Raw genomic sequence first — 18441 nt, forward strand, 5'->3', positions numbered from 1 at the left:
CATAGATGTCTGCTGTAGTTGGAAGCCTCAAGAGCCAATGGTGTCCAACAAAGGAAATGGATGAATACTTTATTTATTGATCCTGAGAAGGAAATTGTGACGTTACATCAGCTCGCATCAAAACAATAAACAATAATGATAAATAAATTAAATGATTAGTTTATTAATAAAACATTTCGGGGAAAAATGGCGATCTGTATTTAAAAAAAAATGGCAATGTATAATAATGAAAAACAAACAAAAACCGAAAGCATTAATGAGAATTCTATATAAAATGTCTGTATCGATCATGAAACGGCACAATCGCTTCATGATCGATATGGAACTGCCGCCCTCCGGCTGTATCGCAATGAACTTCGAGAAGCGGAACCAAAGATCGGTGACCGGACGACTTTCGCAGTAGCACTTCCGCTATTGCCTATGTTTTTTTTGTTTCACAAACCAGGAAGATGGATTTGCCACCGAGCCGCTGGATATTAAGTTTCTTGATATTTTGTCTTTGTCGCGGTAAGTCGTTCTACAGCTCTTTATAACAGGCCACACTGTATCCGTTTCTGCTTTTAATTAGTAGGTTTCTGTTTTAGCCGGTTAGCTTTGTTACGATTAGCTGCCCAGGGAGCTAACTAAAACTTGCCCTGTGTGCTACGCTAGGCGTTGTTATTGATTGTGGTTCACCTATATTGCCCCTGGTACAGTTAAAGTAATGAATTCGAATTGGGTGATTAATTGATTTAACCGGGTGGAAGATTCCGGTGATCCAATCTCACTCAGTTAGCTTAAGTTAGTCTAACATGAGAAACACATTTCAAAGAGCCCTGAAGCGCAAATATGCACCAGCGTGACCGCTCGTGACTGGTCCGCATTGGCTTGTGGAAATGACTGAGAACTGGAAACATACTGACAGTTGGAACCGTATTTTACAATCGCATAATCCCATGGCACACCACTTTCCTGGCAATGCCTAAAAACGTCACAAAACATGTATCTCTTCATATTATGGCCTACTCATTGTTCGTCTTATCTACTGTTACCCTTTTGTTTGTGCTGGTGATGTACAACGCTCTGGGTCCAGCAGCCTTTTATTGCACCTGGCAATAAAACACAAAAACACCCTTGCACCCAAAGTCCCTTTTTCTTTCACCTATGCCCAAAATGAGTTCCCAATTTGCATTGTTGCGAAGGGAAGCTACGCTATTTCTGTGTCGCCAGGACATCAAACCCAACAATGTTGAGGAAATAAAAGTACTATATGACCCCAGCGTTATTTGCCTAATTCCAATATTAAGAAACATACATTTTCACTCCTGCTTCACAGCCCAAGAGCTATATCCATTCTTTATATATTTTCAAGTGGAATTTGTGGAAATCTACCTCAAAACAATGCTGTCTGTTACTGTATTGACCTTCGCCCTATAGATATTTCACTATTTCTCTTGCACTCCCTTCCAGGTGTCTGCTCTAATTCAGTGGCACAGAAGATCTACGTGACGGTCAACAACACAGTCCCGTGCGTCAGACTGCTCAACGCAACACATCAGATTGGTTGCCAGTGTGAGTGAAGTAGCACACACATTCACAGAAATTAATCTCATACATCAGCTGAGCCAGATCATGTGGTTACATATGGCCAGAGGTACAGATGTGGACAAATTTGTTGGTACCCTTACAGCTCATTGAAACAATGTTTCATTCATCCTGAAAAGTGAGGTAATTAATAAAATTATTTAAAATGAAATTAATGAAATTAAAAGTAATTTTCCCATGTATACATTTATGCTCTTGGTATGTCATAGAGTAAAGCAAGGAAACTGTGAAAGAAGATAAATTATTGCTAAAGAGATCAATTGTATTCTAAAATGGCCTGGACAGATTTGTTGGTACCCCTTTGAAAAGATCATAAATAATTGAATTATAGTGATATTTCAAACTGTTTTCTTTAATTGGTATCACACATGTCTTCAATCTTATAACCTCAAATTCAGCCTATTTAAATGGAGAAAAGTAGTCACTCTGCCGTTTGGTATCATTGTGTGCACCACACGGAACGAGAAAGAGAAAGCAAAGAAGAGAGCTGTCTGAGGAGATCAGAAAGCAAAGAAGAGAGCTGTCTGAGGAGATCAGAAAGCAAATGATAGATAAGCATGTTAAAGGTAAAGGCTATGAGACCATCTCCAAGTAGCTTGATGTTCCTGTGACTACAGTTGAACATTTTATTAATAAGAAGTTTAAGGTCCATGGCACTGTAGCCAACCTCCCTGGACGCAACCGCAAGAGGAAAATCGACCCCAGATTGAACAGAAGGATAGTACAAATGGTAGAAAAAGAGCCAAGGACAACTTCCAAAGAGGTAAAAGCTTAACTCCAAGGTCAAGGTACATCAGTGTCTGATTGCACCATCAGTCCCTTTTTGAGTGACTGTGGCTCCGTGGAAGAACCCCCAGGAGGACTCCACTTTTGAAAGAAAAACTTAAGAAAATCACACTGGAATTTGCTAAAATGCATATTGACAAGCCACAATGCTTCTGGTAGAATGTCCTTTGGACAGATGAGTCAAAACTGGAGGTTTTTGGCAAATCACATCAACTCTATGTTCACAGATGAAAAATTGAAGCTTTCAAAGAAAAGAACACCATACCCACTGTAAAACATGGAGGAGGCTTGGTTATGTTTTGGGGCTGTGTTGCTGCGTCTACCATGGGGTGCCTTGAATCTGTGCAAAGTACAATGAAATCTCAAGACCATCAAGGCATTCTGGAGCGAAACATACTGCCCGGTGTCAGAAAGCTCTGTCTCAGTTGCAGGTCATGGGTCCTCCAACAGGATAATGACCCAAAACACACAGCTAAAACCACCCAAAATGGATAAGAACAAAACATTGGACTATTCTGAAGTGGCCTCTATGAGCCCTGATCTGAATCCTATCAAACATCTATGGAAAGAGCTGGAACATGCAGTCTGGAGAAGGCACCCTTCAAACCTGAGACAGCTGGAGCAGTTTGCTCAGGAAGAGTGGGCCAAACTACCTGTTGACAGGTGCAGAAGTCTCATTGAGAGCAACAGAAATCGCTTGATTGCAGGGATTGCCTCTAAAGGTCATGCAACAAAATATTAGGTTAAGGGTCCCATAATTTTTGTCCATGTCATTTATATTTGTTTTATTATGTAAAATATTCTGTTGAATCAAAAATCAAAAGCAAAGTCTGATTTATATTAAATATGGAATAAACAATGATGGATGCCAATTACTTTTGTGAGTTTCAAGTTATTTCAGAGAAAATTGTGATTGTTATTGTGAAATTGTTATTTTTTTGTCGAAGGGTACCAGAAAATTGGACCACGTCTGTATGTAAATGGGGTTTCATTCCAACCATTCTTCCTAATGGAAGGGGACCACTGCACTAGATCCCATGTATTATTACAATGTCACAGATTTAGTACCTTTGTCTGTGATTGTACGACATATCACCACAGATACCAGTATCGGGTCTCACTTTGTCGCATACTCATTGCATTAAGTAAGTAAGTACTCAGCACTCCTACACCAAGGCCAAAAATGTTATCAGTACGATCCTCCCTATCACCTGTTAATTTTTGATATTCTGAAAATGCTGAATTAAAGGTCATGTACTGCATTTAAATTAACAACAACATTGCAGGACACATTTAATCTCACTGTACAAACCTTTTAAGTTGATAGTGAAAGAGATTTATGAATTTTGCTCAGTATTTATAGTATCAATGCAGTTCATCAGTACCTTAAGTACTTACAAATATTAATGTTTACTCCAAACACCTAAGATCACAAGCTGGTGCCTATTGGGGAGATCTTTTTTTGTTCAAACTTTTTTTAATGTAGCCGACAAAACACATTAATGAAGTCTGGTTACACAGTAATTCATTGTTGGGACTTATGCAAAGTCAGCAGCGTGTGCAGTATCCCAGCAGCTTAGGTTTAACTCCCCGGGTCTATGTTTTCTTTTTTTTCAGCCTCCCTGTCGGGGAACGTGGGTGTGATCCATTTGTTAGAGTCTGAGGAAAACCTAGAATGGGTCCTGAGCACCGGCCCGCACCCTCCTTACATGGTTCTGCTGGAGCCTCCGTTCTTTACCAGGTACATGATCACGCACACATTCACACACATTACATGGGTATTAGAGAGTTCTTACCAGGTCCTGGAAGTGCTTGAATTATGTCCTCAGAAATGTAATGGTGCGTTCCATTTACCTCGGAAGTTGGAGCTGGGAATAACATCACGCCAGAGTTGATCACCTTCCAGTACAACAAGTGGGAAAACCAAGATGGATGCCTTCTTTCTGTGCTTGCACTTTCGGAACACAGAAAAACAACGGAACGAATATGGGAAGGGGAATGGAGTGCTCCTCCGGGGGTCTGCGAACATGTACATGTTCACGTCCAAATAGACTTAATAAAAAAACAAAACATTGTTAACATCACAGCCGTTACTACAGCGCCAAGCAGCCCTCTTGTATTTTGATGTCGGGATTGGTGAGGACTTCCAACTTTCCGGATCGGAAATCAGACCTGAAGTTGAAATTTCCGACTGCAATCTCGGAAATTCCATCTTCCCAGTTCAAACGGAACGTGGCATAAGTACAGGAATACTTTGAAAATAGACCGTTTTCTTTGTTGCCAAAGTGCTTTAAAAGTCCTGGAAAAAAACCGCTGTGATATTCCCTCCGGTTTTGTTATTGAAATCGCAACGTGATAAACATTTCCAGAATCACTTTTAAACCGTAGATTATGCCCGGAGGATTGAAAATAGTTCAGCATGGTTGAAAAAAGAAAATTGAAAAGTTAATTACAATGAGATTAATACTAGATAAAAAAAATATAGTAGATATTCCAATGTAAATAATAGATAATGAGACTAAGAATACTTTTTTTTTTTAAGATTACAATTTTGATTAAGGAATATCACATTGAAAATTGATTATATTTGTTTTGCGTGAAGAAATAGTGCTTAAAATTTAAGAAGAATTTTCTCTTACTTCCCGCTTGCTCTTCCAGACCTCTCTACAGCCTAGATTTGTCGTCACACATCTATGCGACATAGTCATATTCATATTAAGTTATCTCAAAATAATATACAGTGATTCCCTTGTATCGAAGAGAAGCAACTCTAAAATTCACTGATAATTACCGAGCCACGTCTGACGTATAGATGCCCCCGTATTCAACTGTCCACACTCCACTCTCCACTCCCACCCCCACCCACAGGTCCATCATGATGAGGCTGAAGAACAGCTCCAGGGTGGCCGGCGTTGCCAGGGTCGCCCCAAATGCAAACCCAACCCAGGGCGCCTCCTCGCACACCAACTGCCCTAATGAGAACACAGGTGGGTTCTATCCATCTCTGCATCCATCCAGGCATCTATCTAATTGTATTTATTTATTCTCCTCTCATGGCATGTTATGTACTGAGGAGAGAATTCATTTTTTGTGACTTTTTGTGTTTGAATATGGGAAAACCTTACCTTTTTTTTTTTTTTCTTCAAGCCGTGTATAGTTTCATGTACATATTTCTTTATTATTATTTGATAAATTTGGTGTTTAACTGTATGACCTGGGGCGGGGGGGTAGTAAAGCGGTATATTTTTTACTCAGCAATTCCAATATGAGGAAGACCAAAAATATCAAAAAGTGAATTCAATTTAAGGTGTCAGTCATCTGGTATTGAAGGTTTGCTTGTCTCCTCTATCTCTATCGCTATCGATATCACACCCTCCCCTCAGGCCTCTACACGGAAAGCTATAATGCCACCTTGGCCCACTGCAACACGCTGGTGTGGAACCCGCAGGGGGACGGGCTGGCGTACGAGTCATTTGACTTTCCCGTCTTCTCTCTTAAGGACGACGACAAGACCGCCGCCATACGAAAGGTAAGCGATGGCAGATCCAGAATTAAAAAATAAAATAAATAAATAAATAAAAAAAGCCTTTCTGTGATGTTGCTTAATTTAAGATGAATGAGTTCTAGACTAGGAAGTCCTAGACTAAGGTAATGAAGGACTACTGTAGTCAGCTCCTTCTGTCTGGTCTTGGTGCTGGTCCAGATAATCCATTTTCTCTATTGTCGAGGTCAACCTGGAGGCCCACATCCATTTATCCAGAGATAAACCTGCCTCTGGCCATGTTTAATTTAAGACTAGACCTAGATTAGCTCTAATCGTCCTTCTGGAAATCACTATATATATATTTTTTTTTACCAGGACCAAGGCAAATATCAGACTATTATAAATCATGATTGAGAAAGACCATTTCAGTTGGTCCAGAATAACAGTGAGATTTTGATAGTACCCTTTTCCAAGAATTTCTTTTTTACGTCCATATTTCTATGGACCTCCCGACTGCAATAGATTCCACAGTCACCGCCATACTTTTTTTACACATAACTAAATTTTTTTAAATAGTTTTATTGGTGGCATCTAAACTCTGCTGGATCGGCATAGTAGACAGTTAGTGGTTCGAGTAGATTGTACCATAGCTACAATGTTGAATGCTCTATCCCAAATACATTGGCATTAGGGATGCTCGTTACTATTCATCCATAATAACCGTAATTTTTCATTTTTTTATATAAGTACCTTTTTTTTTAACTTTACAGAAGTGGCTTAAGTGAGAGTTTTTCTCTATCCAAAGCCTTCTGCATGCAAATGGTAAAGTGTGTGTGTGTGTGTGTGTGTGTGTGTGTGTGTGTGTGTGTGTGTGTGTGTGTGTGTGTGTGTGTGTGTGTGTGTGTGTGTGTGTGTGTGTGTGTGTGTGTGTGTGTGTGTCCATTCCCAGTGCTACATGGACCATAACCACGCCGTGAACGGCAGCGTGCCCACATACCCGCTGTGCGCCATGGAGCTCTCCTCCCACATGCACGCCGTCACAGACACTGGAACGTGCATGAGGAGGAACCACATCAACTTCAGCCTCAGCCCAGGTACACATACACACCAGTTAACTGGTTTGACTGATCAGACAATATCTCCATGCATTACCTCCGTCCTGAGTGAGAGTAAATTACATAAGGTTTTTTTAAGTTGATAGACTTAATTTGTTTGATTTTTTTACCTAATTTGTTCAAAAATGCAAGGTGGTACAACCGTAACTGCCTTGTAGGCCTCCATTTTTTTAATTTTAAGCCACCAAACTCCCAAAATGAATGACTTCATATCTAGTTTATTTGAATGATAGTTGATTCAGATACCAAAAAAAGCCAGTGTGATTGGACACCTGTAGACCTGTGGACACAAGCACTCCAGCTGTGCAATGATTCAAAACATTTAATAGCATTTATTTATTTATCTGCCTTGATGAGCTGTGTATGAACTACTTTAATTGTGGACTCTCTTTTTACTTCCCCAAAATAAGTGAAATTGATGATGTATCATGGGACATTATATTATTTGCTGACGCAGGTGAAAAGTTAATTATTGTTATTATTTAGATAGCGGAATGACCGTTGCCAAAGTAAAATAAAATTCTAATAGTGTAAATATTAGAGTCCATTTTCGGATCCTATTTTCTGTTAAATTGTGTAATTTGTAAATTGTAAATTGTAAATCCTCCATGTCTCTGTCTCATCCAGAGATGGTGTGCGACGCGGTGAGCGATTCTAACGTCTGGGCCTCCACCAAGCCCCTCAACAACACGGCCAAGGGCCACAAGCAGAACGAGAGCGTGGTCATTGCCGCCGCCAGGGTGAGTGCCTCGACTTTGGAACCGGACTTCCTATGCCGCGTTCTGGGTAGAGCCTTAAAAGATCGGGGTTTTGACAGACAAGCCAGTGGAGCTAACTCACTCACGCCTCTTTATGTCTTTTGGTCACGATCGTTGCAAGTCGTTTCATTCCTGGTCTCGGTGACTCAGCGGCGCGTCGTCTTATAAGGGTGCAAAGTACGGCAGCAGGTACTCACCAGTATTGTATTGTATTGTAGACCAATACTTGCAAAGTTGGATTGGCTTCCAAAGAGGTTCATTTAACATGCATAACAACAGTCTTAAATTTGAATATTCTTGATTTCAACGTTAACGTCGTGTCCGATTTTATTTATCCGGACACTTCTTTTTGTCAAAATTAGTCAGGTTCTTCTGTATCGGAGTCCACATTTCTGATTTTATAAAACCAAACACCCAACCGCTGAAGCTGATACTTACCTGCTGCACTTACCTGTTTGAAGTTTAATGTGTAAAAAAAGTTATAGATTTATTACAGTTCCTAATCCCTTGTCTTGCTGAACTAAAGGAATCTGCTATAATAACAGTTCATTGAATCATGTTGTTCATCACCTACCCTGTTTTTGCTTGATACCTCGCTCTGCCCTGTACCTAATATAATATTTACCTGTAGTACTTATCTGGAATGCAGGAGTCGATTTGTCCAAAAAGCAGTCTTAAATTGTCTTCAAATTTTCTTAAAAAGGATTAAATGTGACTTTCAGATACCTGCAGACACCCTGAAAATGGAGCTATTGTCTTGTGTGACTTAAGGACTCGGAAGAGGAATTCACTTGGCTTTTAAAATTAAAACAAAACCAACGATTATCTTCATCTTTTCTGACACAATTTAAAAAAATAACGAAACCAAAGTGAAAGGAAGCCAAGACGCAGGGCCTCATTCCTCTGTTCCCTGACGCCACTTTTTGATTTACGAAACTGTTAAATAGTTGGGAACTGGCTCAGTCCGACTTGGTTCAGCGAGTCGAGCTGAACCATTTGCCGAGATAAGATCTCTCCTTCCGGACTTTAATTTCGAACCCTTCTGCCGTCACCCTCTCCTTCCTCTGTTCGTTAATTTTACCTCATCTGATCCGACCCTCAATGCTTTCCCCCTCCTCCTCTCCCTCCTCACCCGCAGCTGGACAGCAGTTCGTTTTTCACTGAGATCTCCCCGGGGGCGGAGAGCGCCGTCTCGGGCTTCGTCACCCTCCTGGCTGTCGCCCAGGCCCTGCGCCGCGTCACACTCGAGGACCCTCCCCCGCGCACCATCTTCTACACCTTCTTCCAGGGGGTCAGTGTTTTCCCATTTTTTTTTTCTTGGATGTACACGAGGAAGTGCTGCTTCTTTTGCTAAGTGAGGGAACGCTCTATCGTGACGCTGAAGACGGTCACCACCGGCCTTTGACATTATTTCACGAAGAATATCTGCCGGTCATGATTTTTGGTTCACGCTCTATTTCTTTCCAGGAGCGCTCCATGCCGTTTGCATGGAGACATTAAGTGGGAAAATTCTGCTGTTTAGAATCCATTGGTGCATCTTAAGACACTATATATAGACACTTACTAGGATACATATAGAACTTATATATTATAGATGGATAAAGAACTTGCATACGGATATATAGAACTTTAAATAGATTGCAATTGTCTCAGCAGCTCACATCGAAACGGTACGCAAAATAGTAAAGTCATACAATAAAAAATATAAAAAAGAAAATGGCAATATATGGAAATAGACCTAACAATGAACTGTACACAATAATATGTGGTAATATACACTAGTGATTAACAACAGATATAACCTAAAAATAAGAGGGGAAAAAAAACAATAAATGAAAAGATTAAAAGATCTAAAAAAAAAATACAGGATATGATCTTCTCCAATAACTTATGGAATAAACAGTGAAGCAGAACGATGAACTTAAGATGTAAATGGTAATGTCCAATAAAACTGATGCAATAAACTGGTGTTCACATGCACGTTCAACAGGTAAGACTTCCGGACATTTTAATGGCACAATTTAACAAAATGTCAATGATTCAGTACTGTGTTCCACAATGGAAGATGAGACTGCCGGTTAAAGTCATAAACCAAGGAAAGTGACTCAGTCGCAGAGCCTTGAAGCAGAGCAGAGCCTTATATATTGAAATATATAGGAGTTTTGTCGCCACAAACTTACGTCCTAGGAGCATTTCAGCTCCCTCCTGAAGCAGGGTGCTTTTTCATAAAAGTTCTTCAGCCACACGTGGCACTCTTGTATGCAATTACATTAACCTCTTGAATCCTACATAACACTCTTTATTGATATTGTGCTTGGTTACACCCTCTAAGGCCTTTTATAAATCCCACATGAAGCAGAGGGAACTCGGTCTACAGTGGACAATGTTCACTCACTGATCTAGTAATAGGGTCTTTTAAGGCAGGTCATTTTATTTATATTGTTTAGCACAAGTATAAAGTGTCCATAAAGTATCACAGGGAATAATAACAATAGTGCATCTCAAAAACAACAGGATATTCTCCATCTCACACCCACTCAAATTAAAACAATAGCTGACCTTTAGCCCACAGCATGACAAGTTCTTGTCCTTATCGGACGTCAGCTGCGACGAACCCCGCAGAACTTTATGAATCAGAAGTACGATTCGATGTTTTGAATTTGGAAAACCCATGGTGGGTTTGAGAACTAAACACGGGCTTCTCAGATTCATACTGGAAACTAATACTGACCCCCCCGCACTGCCTCGACAGGAACAATAAAAAAACAAAACCAGACTGATGAGGTTAGCCCGTGGTTCCGATCACTCGGCCTCAAGCCTTGGAGTTGACATTCAAGGCTCCTCGTCACCCGAAACGTCACACTACCTTAATGGAGGCTTTTTTTTTTTTTTTTCTCCGTCAAACAACAGGAAACCTTTGACTACATCGGCAGCTCACGCATGGTGTACGACATGGAGAACAACCAGTCGGCCATCGACTTGGACAACGTTCATTCCGTCGTGGAGATCGGACAGGTGCGTATCCTGTTATCGCCGACACAATGTTCCTTGGATACATTTATAGTTGTCTCCCTGGGATTGTATAACCTTTATTTATTGTTTCTCACGAGTAGGCTTAAAACCACTTATCAGGTCCTTGAGGTGCTTGAAGTGCTTGAATATCCTTCTTAGAAATTTAAGTACTGGAATGCCTTGAAAATAGCCCCTTTTGTGCTGAAGTGCTTGAAAAGTCATTAAAAAAAACAGTCATTATAAGAAAGAATCACTTTTATGACAATTATGGCAGGGAAATGTCAATTGAATCCAGCATGGTTGGAAATGGACGCTAATAGTAGATGACAATGAGATTTATAATAGATGTATAGAGACAATGAGACTTAATTAATAAAGATCACATTGAAAATTGATTATTTGTTTTGCGGCAAGTCCTTGAAAATAAAACAAATAGTGCTTAAAAGGTAAGTAAGTTGGAAGTCCTTGAATTTCATTTTGTAACGCTGGAATGAACACCCACTATATAGCATTTTGTAATAATAGGAACTGGATCTACGTTGTTGTTGTTGTTGTTGTTGTATATTATATTGACATAGAATATCCTTTCAACCTCTGCAGGTCGGGCTTCATGACGGCTCCAGTCTGTGGCTCCACTCTGACCCCGTGTCCAGAAGAAACGACAGCATCAACGAAGGGGTTGGTCATTGCGCTTCCTCCTTCTTGAAACAAGCTTCAAAGTCCAAAAAATGAAAATGAGAAATGGAAAATAATGAAGGCAATATTTTAACCAATTAACAGTTGTAATATCAAGAATTGTTTGGCACAAGTTAAAGTATCACAGGGAATAACAACAATAATGCATCTAAAAGCCAACAGGATGTTCTCTGTCTCACACACACTCAAATTAACAGCTGACGTTCAGCCCACAGCATCACAATTTAAGACAAGTTCTTGGATGTGATGTCGGCTACGAAGAACCCGGCAATACTTTATGAATCAGAAGGACAATTCGGCTTTTGTATTTGGAAAACCCATCATGGGTGAAAGCCCTTTAACCCTAACCCAGGAGCTCTGCTTCAGGTGAGGAGCATCGTGGAGAACTTCCAGTCGGCCGGCGCCAGCCTGGCCTTCTCGCTGGCCGAACCCGGCGCCTCGCAGCCTCTGCCGCCCTCCTCCTTCCAGCGCTTCCTGCGAGCCCGGCCCATCCCCGGCATCGTCGTCACGGATCACCAAGCCGCTTTCCGCAACAGGTGACTTGGGTTTTCTTTTACGTCATGGCGGCATCATCGCGGCATGCGATACAAGTACTCATCTTGGTTTAAGTCTCCTTAGTTCTTTCACAGTCTCATCAGCCAAAGTGAGGAAATGAAAACCTGCGATTGGTGGATTCTACTACCATGTTGTAATGGAGTCGGCGAAGCTTTACCAGAGTATAATTTAGACCCCCAGAAGTCCATAATTGCAGTGTTTTTCGAGGTGAAAACCTGGCATATTTTTATTGTGTACAGTAAGCTGTTAGGTTTATTGTATATTTTCAATTTTTTCCAAATATTGCCGTTTTCTTCATTGTATTGCTTTATTATTATTATTTTGCCTATTGTTTTTATGTGGGCTGTTGAGACGGTGCAATGTTCTCCGGGAATGACTCTGAAAGTAACTATCTAAATTACCTGCAGAAAATTATAGGGGACGCACAATCGTCCAGGAAAGGTCCAGGAATCAGGCAGAGAAAATTGGGCTTAAGTTTGTCACGTTTTATTTTAAATAGCACCTAATTTTGTCCATCAATTTGATAAATACATGTTTCTTCAGGCTCTGAAGACATTTTTCTTTCACTAAAAAAATTTAAAAAAATTATAATTCCTTCATCTTGAACACGACTTTTTTTAATAGTTGAGGAATAATACATCAGATGTTTTTCAAAATGACCTTGTTTTTTTTAACCACAGATTTAATCAAGTTCATTATCAATTTCTCACTGTTTGCGGTTGTTTCTATTTTCCAGGTTCTACGAGGGTATGTACGACAACGCTGAGTACCTGAACCTGACCTACCCACCGAACCTCAGCCCAGAGCAGCAGCTGGAGTTTGTCACCGACACGGCCAAGGTTGGTCCGCCGCCTTAACCCGTGCGGTTTGGTGTCACGTTTCTGTTGTATTGATGTTGGAATGACGCAAAAAAACAAAATCTCCCGCAGGGGCTGACTGACGTCGCGACCGTGGTCGCCCGAGCGCTTTACAAGCAGGCGGGCGGAGCAGAAGACAAAGTCGCCAGCATCAACGCCAGCTCTCAAATCGTACGTTGACATATAACCAATTAGTGTTGTATGTACAAAGTGTCATGTACAAATCTCACAGGCATAAATAGTTATCTTCCTATGGATGTTTTAACAAAAAATTCTTACATTTCTTTTTTACGCTGTTCAGTACAATAGTTGGTCATTTTGTGTGTGTAATACCAAGCATGTGTAGCTTTTTCTATGCAACTGTTTTCATTGCAAAAAGGGAGAAATTAATAATTGTTTGGATTGGCTTGCATTGAAATATGTATAAACTATCTGGCAATTTAGGCCCGATCTCTTTCCGTAAAGCAAAGGGAGGGGTTTCTTTAGCGTGGTGGCACAAAGGTTGGTAGTGTATAGAATGGCCAACAGGTGATTGACACCTCAGCAGGGATCCCTGATAGTGTTTTGAGGCTAGTTAGAGGATGTTTTCTTTCTTTCCACGGGAGAGTACACACCAACATGGCCGCATGTAGAGATGTGGAGGTATAATGGCACGATTGCACTATTTCATCTTCACGCATGTTTGGATAATATGACTTCAGTCATGATTACAGCATCCTGAAACGTAGGCTAAGTTGAGCGACAGTCTGGAAGGAGAAGAATCGCGATCTAGGCAACAATGAAGGTACAACCCAGCTGCGGATTTTTAGGGAGTAAGTGGTACAGGCAGGGTTTGGGGTTGATGAGGAAGTAATTCCTTCTACGGCGACGGGGAGCAAGGCTGTGAGTTGAGGAGAAGCTTTGTGCAAGGCACTCTATGCATTGACGCTTCATGGTTATCTGTATGGAGGGATGTGATTCATACACTCGTTCTGTTCTCTCCGTCTCAGGTGACCCAGATGCTCTACGGCTTCCTGGTTAACAACAACAACTCCTGGTTTCAGGCGGTGATCCCCCCAGATGCCCAGGGCCAGCTGAGTGAGTCTGAGTTCTAGCTCACGCTTTCTTTCATTCTTTCCTGTCTTGTCCCTCCTTGCAAGAGCTCTGGCATAAATGAGAATTCCCAGGCCTCATACTGTACGCTGAAGACACTTGAGGAGCAAATGGAAACGTATTCTTTCAAGAGCTCAAAATGTTTTATTTCCCTTGTTTTTTTTGGTTTGTTTTTTTTAAGCATCTGAGCCGCTAATGTATTACGTTGGAGTGAACCCTTCTCGGGTCAGCACGCTCCTGGTCAAGTGCCTGTTGGCTAACTTCACTGGTACGGCCGTCAACATCACCAGGGACAACTGCACGAAGCAGAGGGAGAACGAGGACGACACGGAGAGCAAAGACGTGAGAACCTCTTTAACAGCTCTTCTGCTTTTCCTGTGTTACTCCCATAAGGTTTGCGTCTACACATCCGGCGCTCTATAAAAGATTGATATGAAGGTGTTTAACACAGGCTTCTTCCTCTTCAGATGTACTACTACATTTGGGCCCAAGGCAGCATACCGCTCAACGGCACAGAGAGGGAGGGCTTCTGCATGCGCTCTTCCGTGCGCCTCACCTTAGCCGAGTCACCGGCCTTCCTACTGGGGGAGTACCGATCCTCCAACTACTCCACGTGGACGGAGTCGCGCTGGAAATCCATCAGCGCTCGAGTATTCTTGGTGGCCAGCCACGACCTGGAGGTACGTTCTCCGGCCCTGCACCGCTTTGCTATTTTTCAACCCAAGCCCTTTCCTCTTTCTAGTCTCTTACGTGAGTGCGGGTGTAGCAAATAGTTTATTTTCAGAAAAAGAGTCCAGCAAAAACCTGATGAAATCCACGCTTTGTGACCAACATATAAAGACTGTTTGACTACACCGCGTTCCAAATTATTATGCAAATGATATTTTTCTCTGATTTTCCTAAATAGTCGATGCAAATGACAGTCAGTATAATTTTCAAGTCATCAACCGTTAGGGTATAATTTGAATGTTATTGAACAAACCTCCCAATGATAACAGTATTTTTTTCAAAAATAAACTCAAAATGCAGAGTTTCAAAACATTTTATAGGTTGTAAAGAACTGAAAATGGTCATTTGTTGAATTTGCAGCATTAGGTCATATTTGCTGAAATCAAAAGCTATTTCAATCAAAAACATCTTAACAGGCCAAGTTACATGTTAACAAAGGACCCTTCTTTGATATCACCTTCACAAATCTTGCATCCATTGAAATTGTGAGTTTTTGGAGAGTTTCTTTTCTTTTCTTTGCGGGATGTCAGAATAGCCTCCCAGAGCTGCTGTTTTGATGCCAACTGCCTCCCACCCTCATAGATCTTTTGCTTGAGGATGCTCCAAAGGTTCTCAATAGGGTTGAGGTCAGGGAGGATGGGGGCCACACCATGAGTTTCTCTCCTTTTATGCCCATAGCAGCCAAGGACACAGAGGTATTCTTTGCTGCATGAGATGGTGTATTGTCATGCATGAAGATAATTTTGCTACGGAAGGCACGGTTCTTCTTTTTGTACCATGGAAGAAAGTGGTCATTCAGAAACTCTATATACTTTGCCAAGGTCATTTTCACACCTTCCGGGACTCAAAAGGGGCCCACCAGCTCTCTCCCCATGATTCCGACCCAAAACATGACTCCGCCACCTCCTTGCTGACTTCGCAGCCTTGTTGAGACATGGTGGCCATCCACCAACCATCCACCAACCATCCACCAACCATCCACTACTCCATCCATCTGGACCATCCAGGGTTGCACGGCACTCATCAGTAAACAAGACTGTTTGAAAATGAGTCTTCATGTATTTCTGGGCCCACTGCAACCGTTTCTGCTTGTGAGCATTGGTTAGGTGTGGCCCAATAGTAGGTTTATGCACAACTGCAAGCCTCTGGAGGATCCTACACCTTGAGGTTCACGAGAGACACCAGCAGCTTCAAATACCTGTTTGCTGCTTTGTAACGGCATTTTAGCAGCTGCTCTCTTAATCCCATGAATTTGTCTGGCAGAAACCTTCCTCATTATGCCTTTATCTGCACCAACCCGTCTGTGCTCTGAATCAGCCACAAATCTCTTCACAGTACGATGATCACGCTTAAGTTTTTGTACCTTAACCAAGGCATTGCACTATTTGAGGCTTTTCTGCAGCAGCGAGATCCTTTTTATTTCCCATATTGCTTGAAACCTGTGGCCTGCTTAATAATGTGGAACGTCCTTCTTAAGTAGTTTTCCTTTAATTGGGCAAACCTGGCAAACTAATTATCACAGGTGTCTGAGATTGATGTCAGTGATCCAAAGAGCCCTGAGACACAATACCATCCATGAGTTTAATTGAAAAACCAAAATTTAATGTTTAGGACACTTTAATCCAATTTGCATAATAATTTGGAACGCGGTGTATAATGTTAGTTCGAAAAGGGAGGTTTAAAGTTTATTTTAAAGCTTAAATGTTTGCCCCTCTTGACTGCATTTATGCACAGTGAGAAGCTGCAGCAGAGTGGAAAGTTTCTCAATAGAAATTGTTCCTTGCTTACCGCTCTGCTGCAGCTTCTCAGACCTGGGTTGAAAAACATCCAACCTATCCTTCCAGCTTTTGCAATTTTGTTCCGGACTTTTTTTTTTTTTTTTTTTTACTCAAAGCAGAATGACAAAATGGCCTCCACTGAGTCTTCCTTGTTTCTCCCACCCTATCCTCAGATGCTGACCCTCGGAGTTGGGGTGGGCATTCTGTTGGCGTCGCTCCTGCTGACGTATGTCGTCAGCTCCAAGGCCGACATCCTCTTCAGCTCAGGCAGGGAGCCGGCCAACGCCACCTACTGAGTCCAAACCCGTCCTGCTGCAGAAGGAGTGCGGGCGGGGCATTCAACCTCACGACCACTAGTGCTACTACCATTGCTACTACGAGTACAACTCTCCCAACCTATCAAGGACAGTTATTTGGATTTTGCTTTTCTTTGATTTCAATTGTTTTTATTTATTTGGTAGATACAGACAAATTGGCTTCAGAGATTTTTTTTTTTTTTTTTTGATTTTTAAATTTTTTTTTTTTTTTTTTGAAGACGACGACTCAGCACATGGACTCCCTTAGGTGAGCAGGGACTGGGACTCAGCTGGATTGGCCTGGTCTGTATGTATTTGGTCTTATTGGGGTCAAACAGCACTGGTTTCACCGTCAAGTCGGCCATTCCAATGTTAAAGATGTATTTTTTGTTTGTTTTTCAATTCATGTTTTTCTTTGTCATGGAATTCAAAAACAAGGTGTGTGTGTGTGTGTGTGTGTGTGTGTGTGTGTGTGTGTGTGTGTGTGTGTGTGTGTGTGTGTGTGTGTGTGTGTGTGTGTGTGTGTGTGTGTGTGTGTGTGTGTGTGGGACATGTTTGCACACGTATGTAAACATATGGAGAATGTGCACCTGTGCAAGAACTCACGTTCGTTGCAGTGCAGACGCTGTTGGGCGTCTGTGAGCGCGAGAGAAACCGAATGAATAATGGCTGTCAGATAACTGTTTCCACGTATGCACAGTAGCGTTCCGGGCTGCCCTAAACATGATGCGGTTGTTTCGGGCCACAACCGCCACACACGATGTGTGCCCCCCGCGTAGTGTGTGAACATTGCAAAAGAATGTGCAATTTCTCCATTTGTGATTATTTTAATTTCTGATGAGAAGAAACCACTTTTTCTGGGTTTAGATGACTTTTGGGACTTGGGCCGCACTGTACAACAAATGTAAAAAGGAAAAAAAAATAAATGGCTGTTTGGAAAAAATCAATTTGAAAACACAGGCTTTGGGAAAAGCTTCGTAAAGTCTGAAATCACATTGAGAAGTAGTGTTAAATAGATTGGTTATATAGATATTTGTGGTTTTATTGTGAGTTGATTCTTTTTATTTTCCTTTGTACATTTTTCCTATTGTCCTCATATTTGAAAAAAAGATGAAACTCAACTCAAATGCAGATCTTAAAAAAAAACAAAAAAAAAAGCGATTCATCAAACTGAAGCGATGTAGGGACTGTTTGAACTTCGGTTTGTCACTTTTTTTTTTTTTGCAATTTAACGTCACGTTGGGATTATTTCGATGACATGTCACGCCAGTTGAATCTTTTAATGTGTTCCCGAGGACTGTCGAGGTGTGGCTTTTGTCTTATAATAAAACGGAAAGGCTTCAAGTTTTCCCCTGCGCCGGTTGAATGAAAAGGACAAATAACATCGTCTTTACAAAGAGAGAACTTGACATGGAGTGCGCATAACGTTAAGGTCTGTTCGCCAAAATATAAAAATACATTTGTGTGTGTGTGTGTGTGTGTGTGTGCGTGTGTGTGTGTGTGTGTGTGTGTGTGTGTGAGAACAATCAAAAATGGCTGGAGAAAGGCAGCCTCTGCATCTGCCCCTCCTCCAGGGGGCAGTGATGAGCAGCGGGCGCCTTGACTACCCGTGGTTTTCCACGCTGTGGCTGATGAGCGTGCGTCGGGTAGAAGCAGAGGCCGTGGACCGGGGAGGGGCCTGTACGGATCGGGGGGTGGG

At 41.6% G+C, this 18441-nt stretch overlaps 1 protein-coding gene across 1 annotated transcript; it reads left to right on the forward strand.

Annotated features, from left to right (window-relative positions):
* Window positions 1-443: 443 nt before the first annotated feature.
* ncstn (nicastrin) lies at window positions 444-18091 on the forward strand. The gene is made up of 17 exons (XM_080011189.1): window positions 444-507; window positions 1450-1551; window positions 3988-4111; window positions 5239-5357; window positions 5754-5899; window positions 6804-6948; window positions 7597-7709; window positions 8866-9018; window positions 10638-10742; window positions 11340-11417; window positions 11802-11971; window positions 12727-12829; window positions 12920-13018; window positions 13837-13924; window positions 14121-14281; window positions 14407-14619; window positions 16620-18091. The coding sequence occupies exons 1-17, from the start codon at window positions 450-452 to the stop codon at window positions 16740-16742; spliced, it is 2100 nt and encodes a 699-aa protein (XP_079867315.1). The 5' UTR covers window positions 444-449; the 3' UTR covers window positions 16743-18091.
* Window positions 18092-18441: the final 350 nt, after the last annotated feature.

This window comes from Zeus faber (genome assembly GCF_960531495.2).
Source record: "Zeus faber genome assembly, chromosome: 12".
Taxonomy (NCBI): Eukaryota; Metazoa; Chordata; class Actinopteri; order Zeiformes; family Zeidae; genus Zeus; species Zeus faber.

Excerpts from the sequence above, each read along its gene's own strand:
- ncstn (XM_080011189.1), top strand. The coding sequence starts at position 450 with ATGGATTTGCCACCGAGCCGCTGGATATTAAGTTTCTTGATATTTTGT. Across the intron at positions 508-1,449 it reads GATATTTTGTCTTTGTCGCG|GTGTCTGCTCTAATTCAGTG; the intron begins GTAAGTCGTTCT and ends ACTCCCTTCCAG. Across the intron at positions 6,949-7,596 it reads CAACTTCAGCCTCAGCCCAG|AGATGGTGTGCGACGCGGTG; the intron begins GTACACATACAC and ends TGTCTCATCCAG.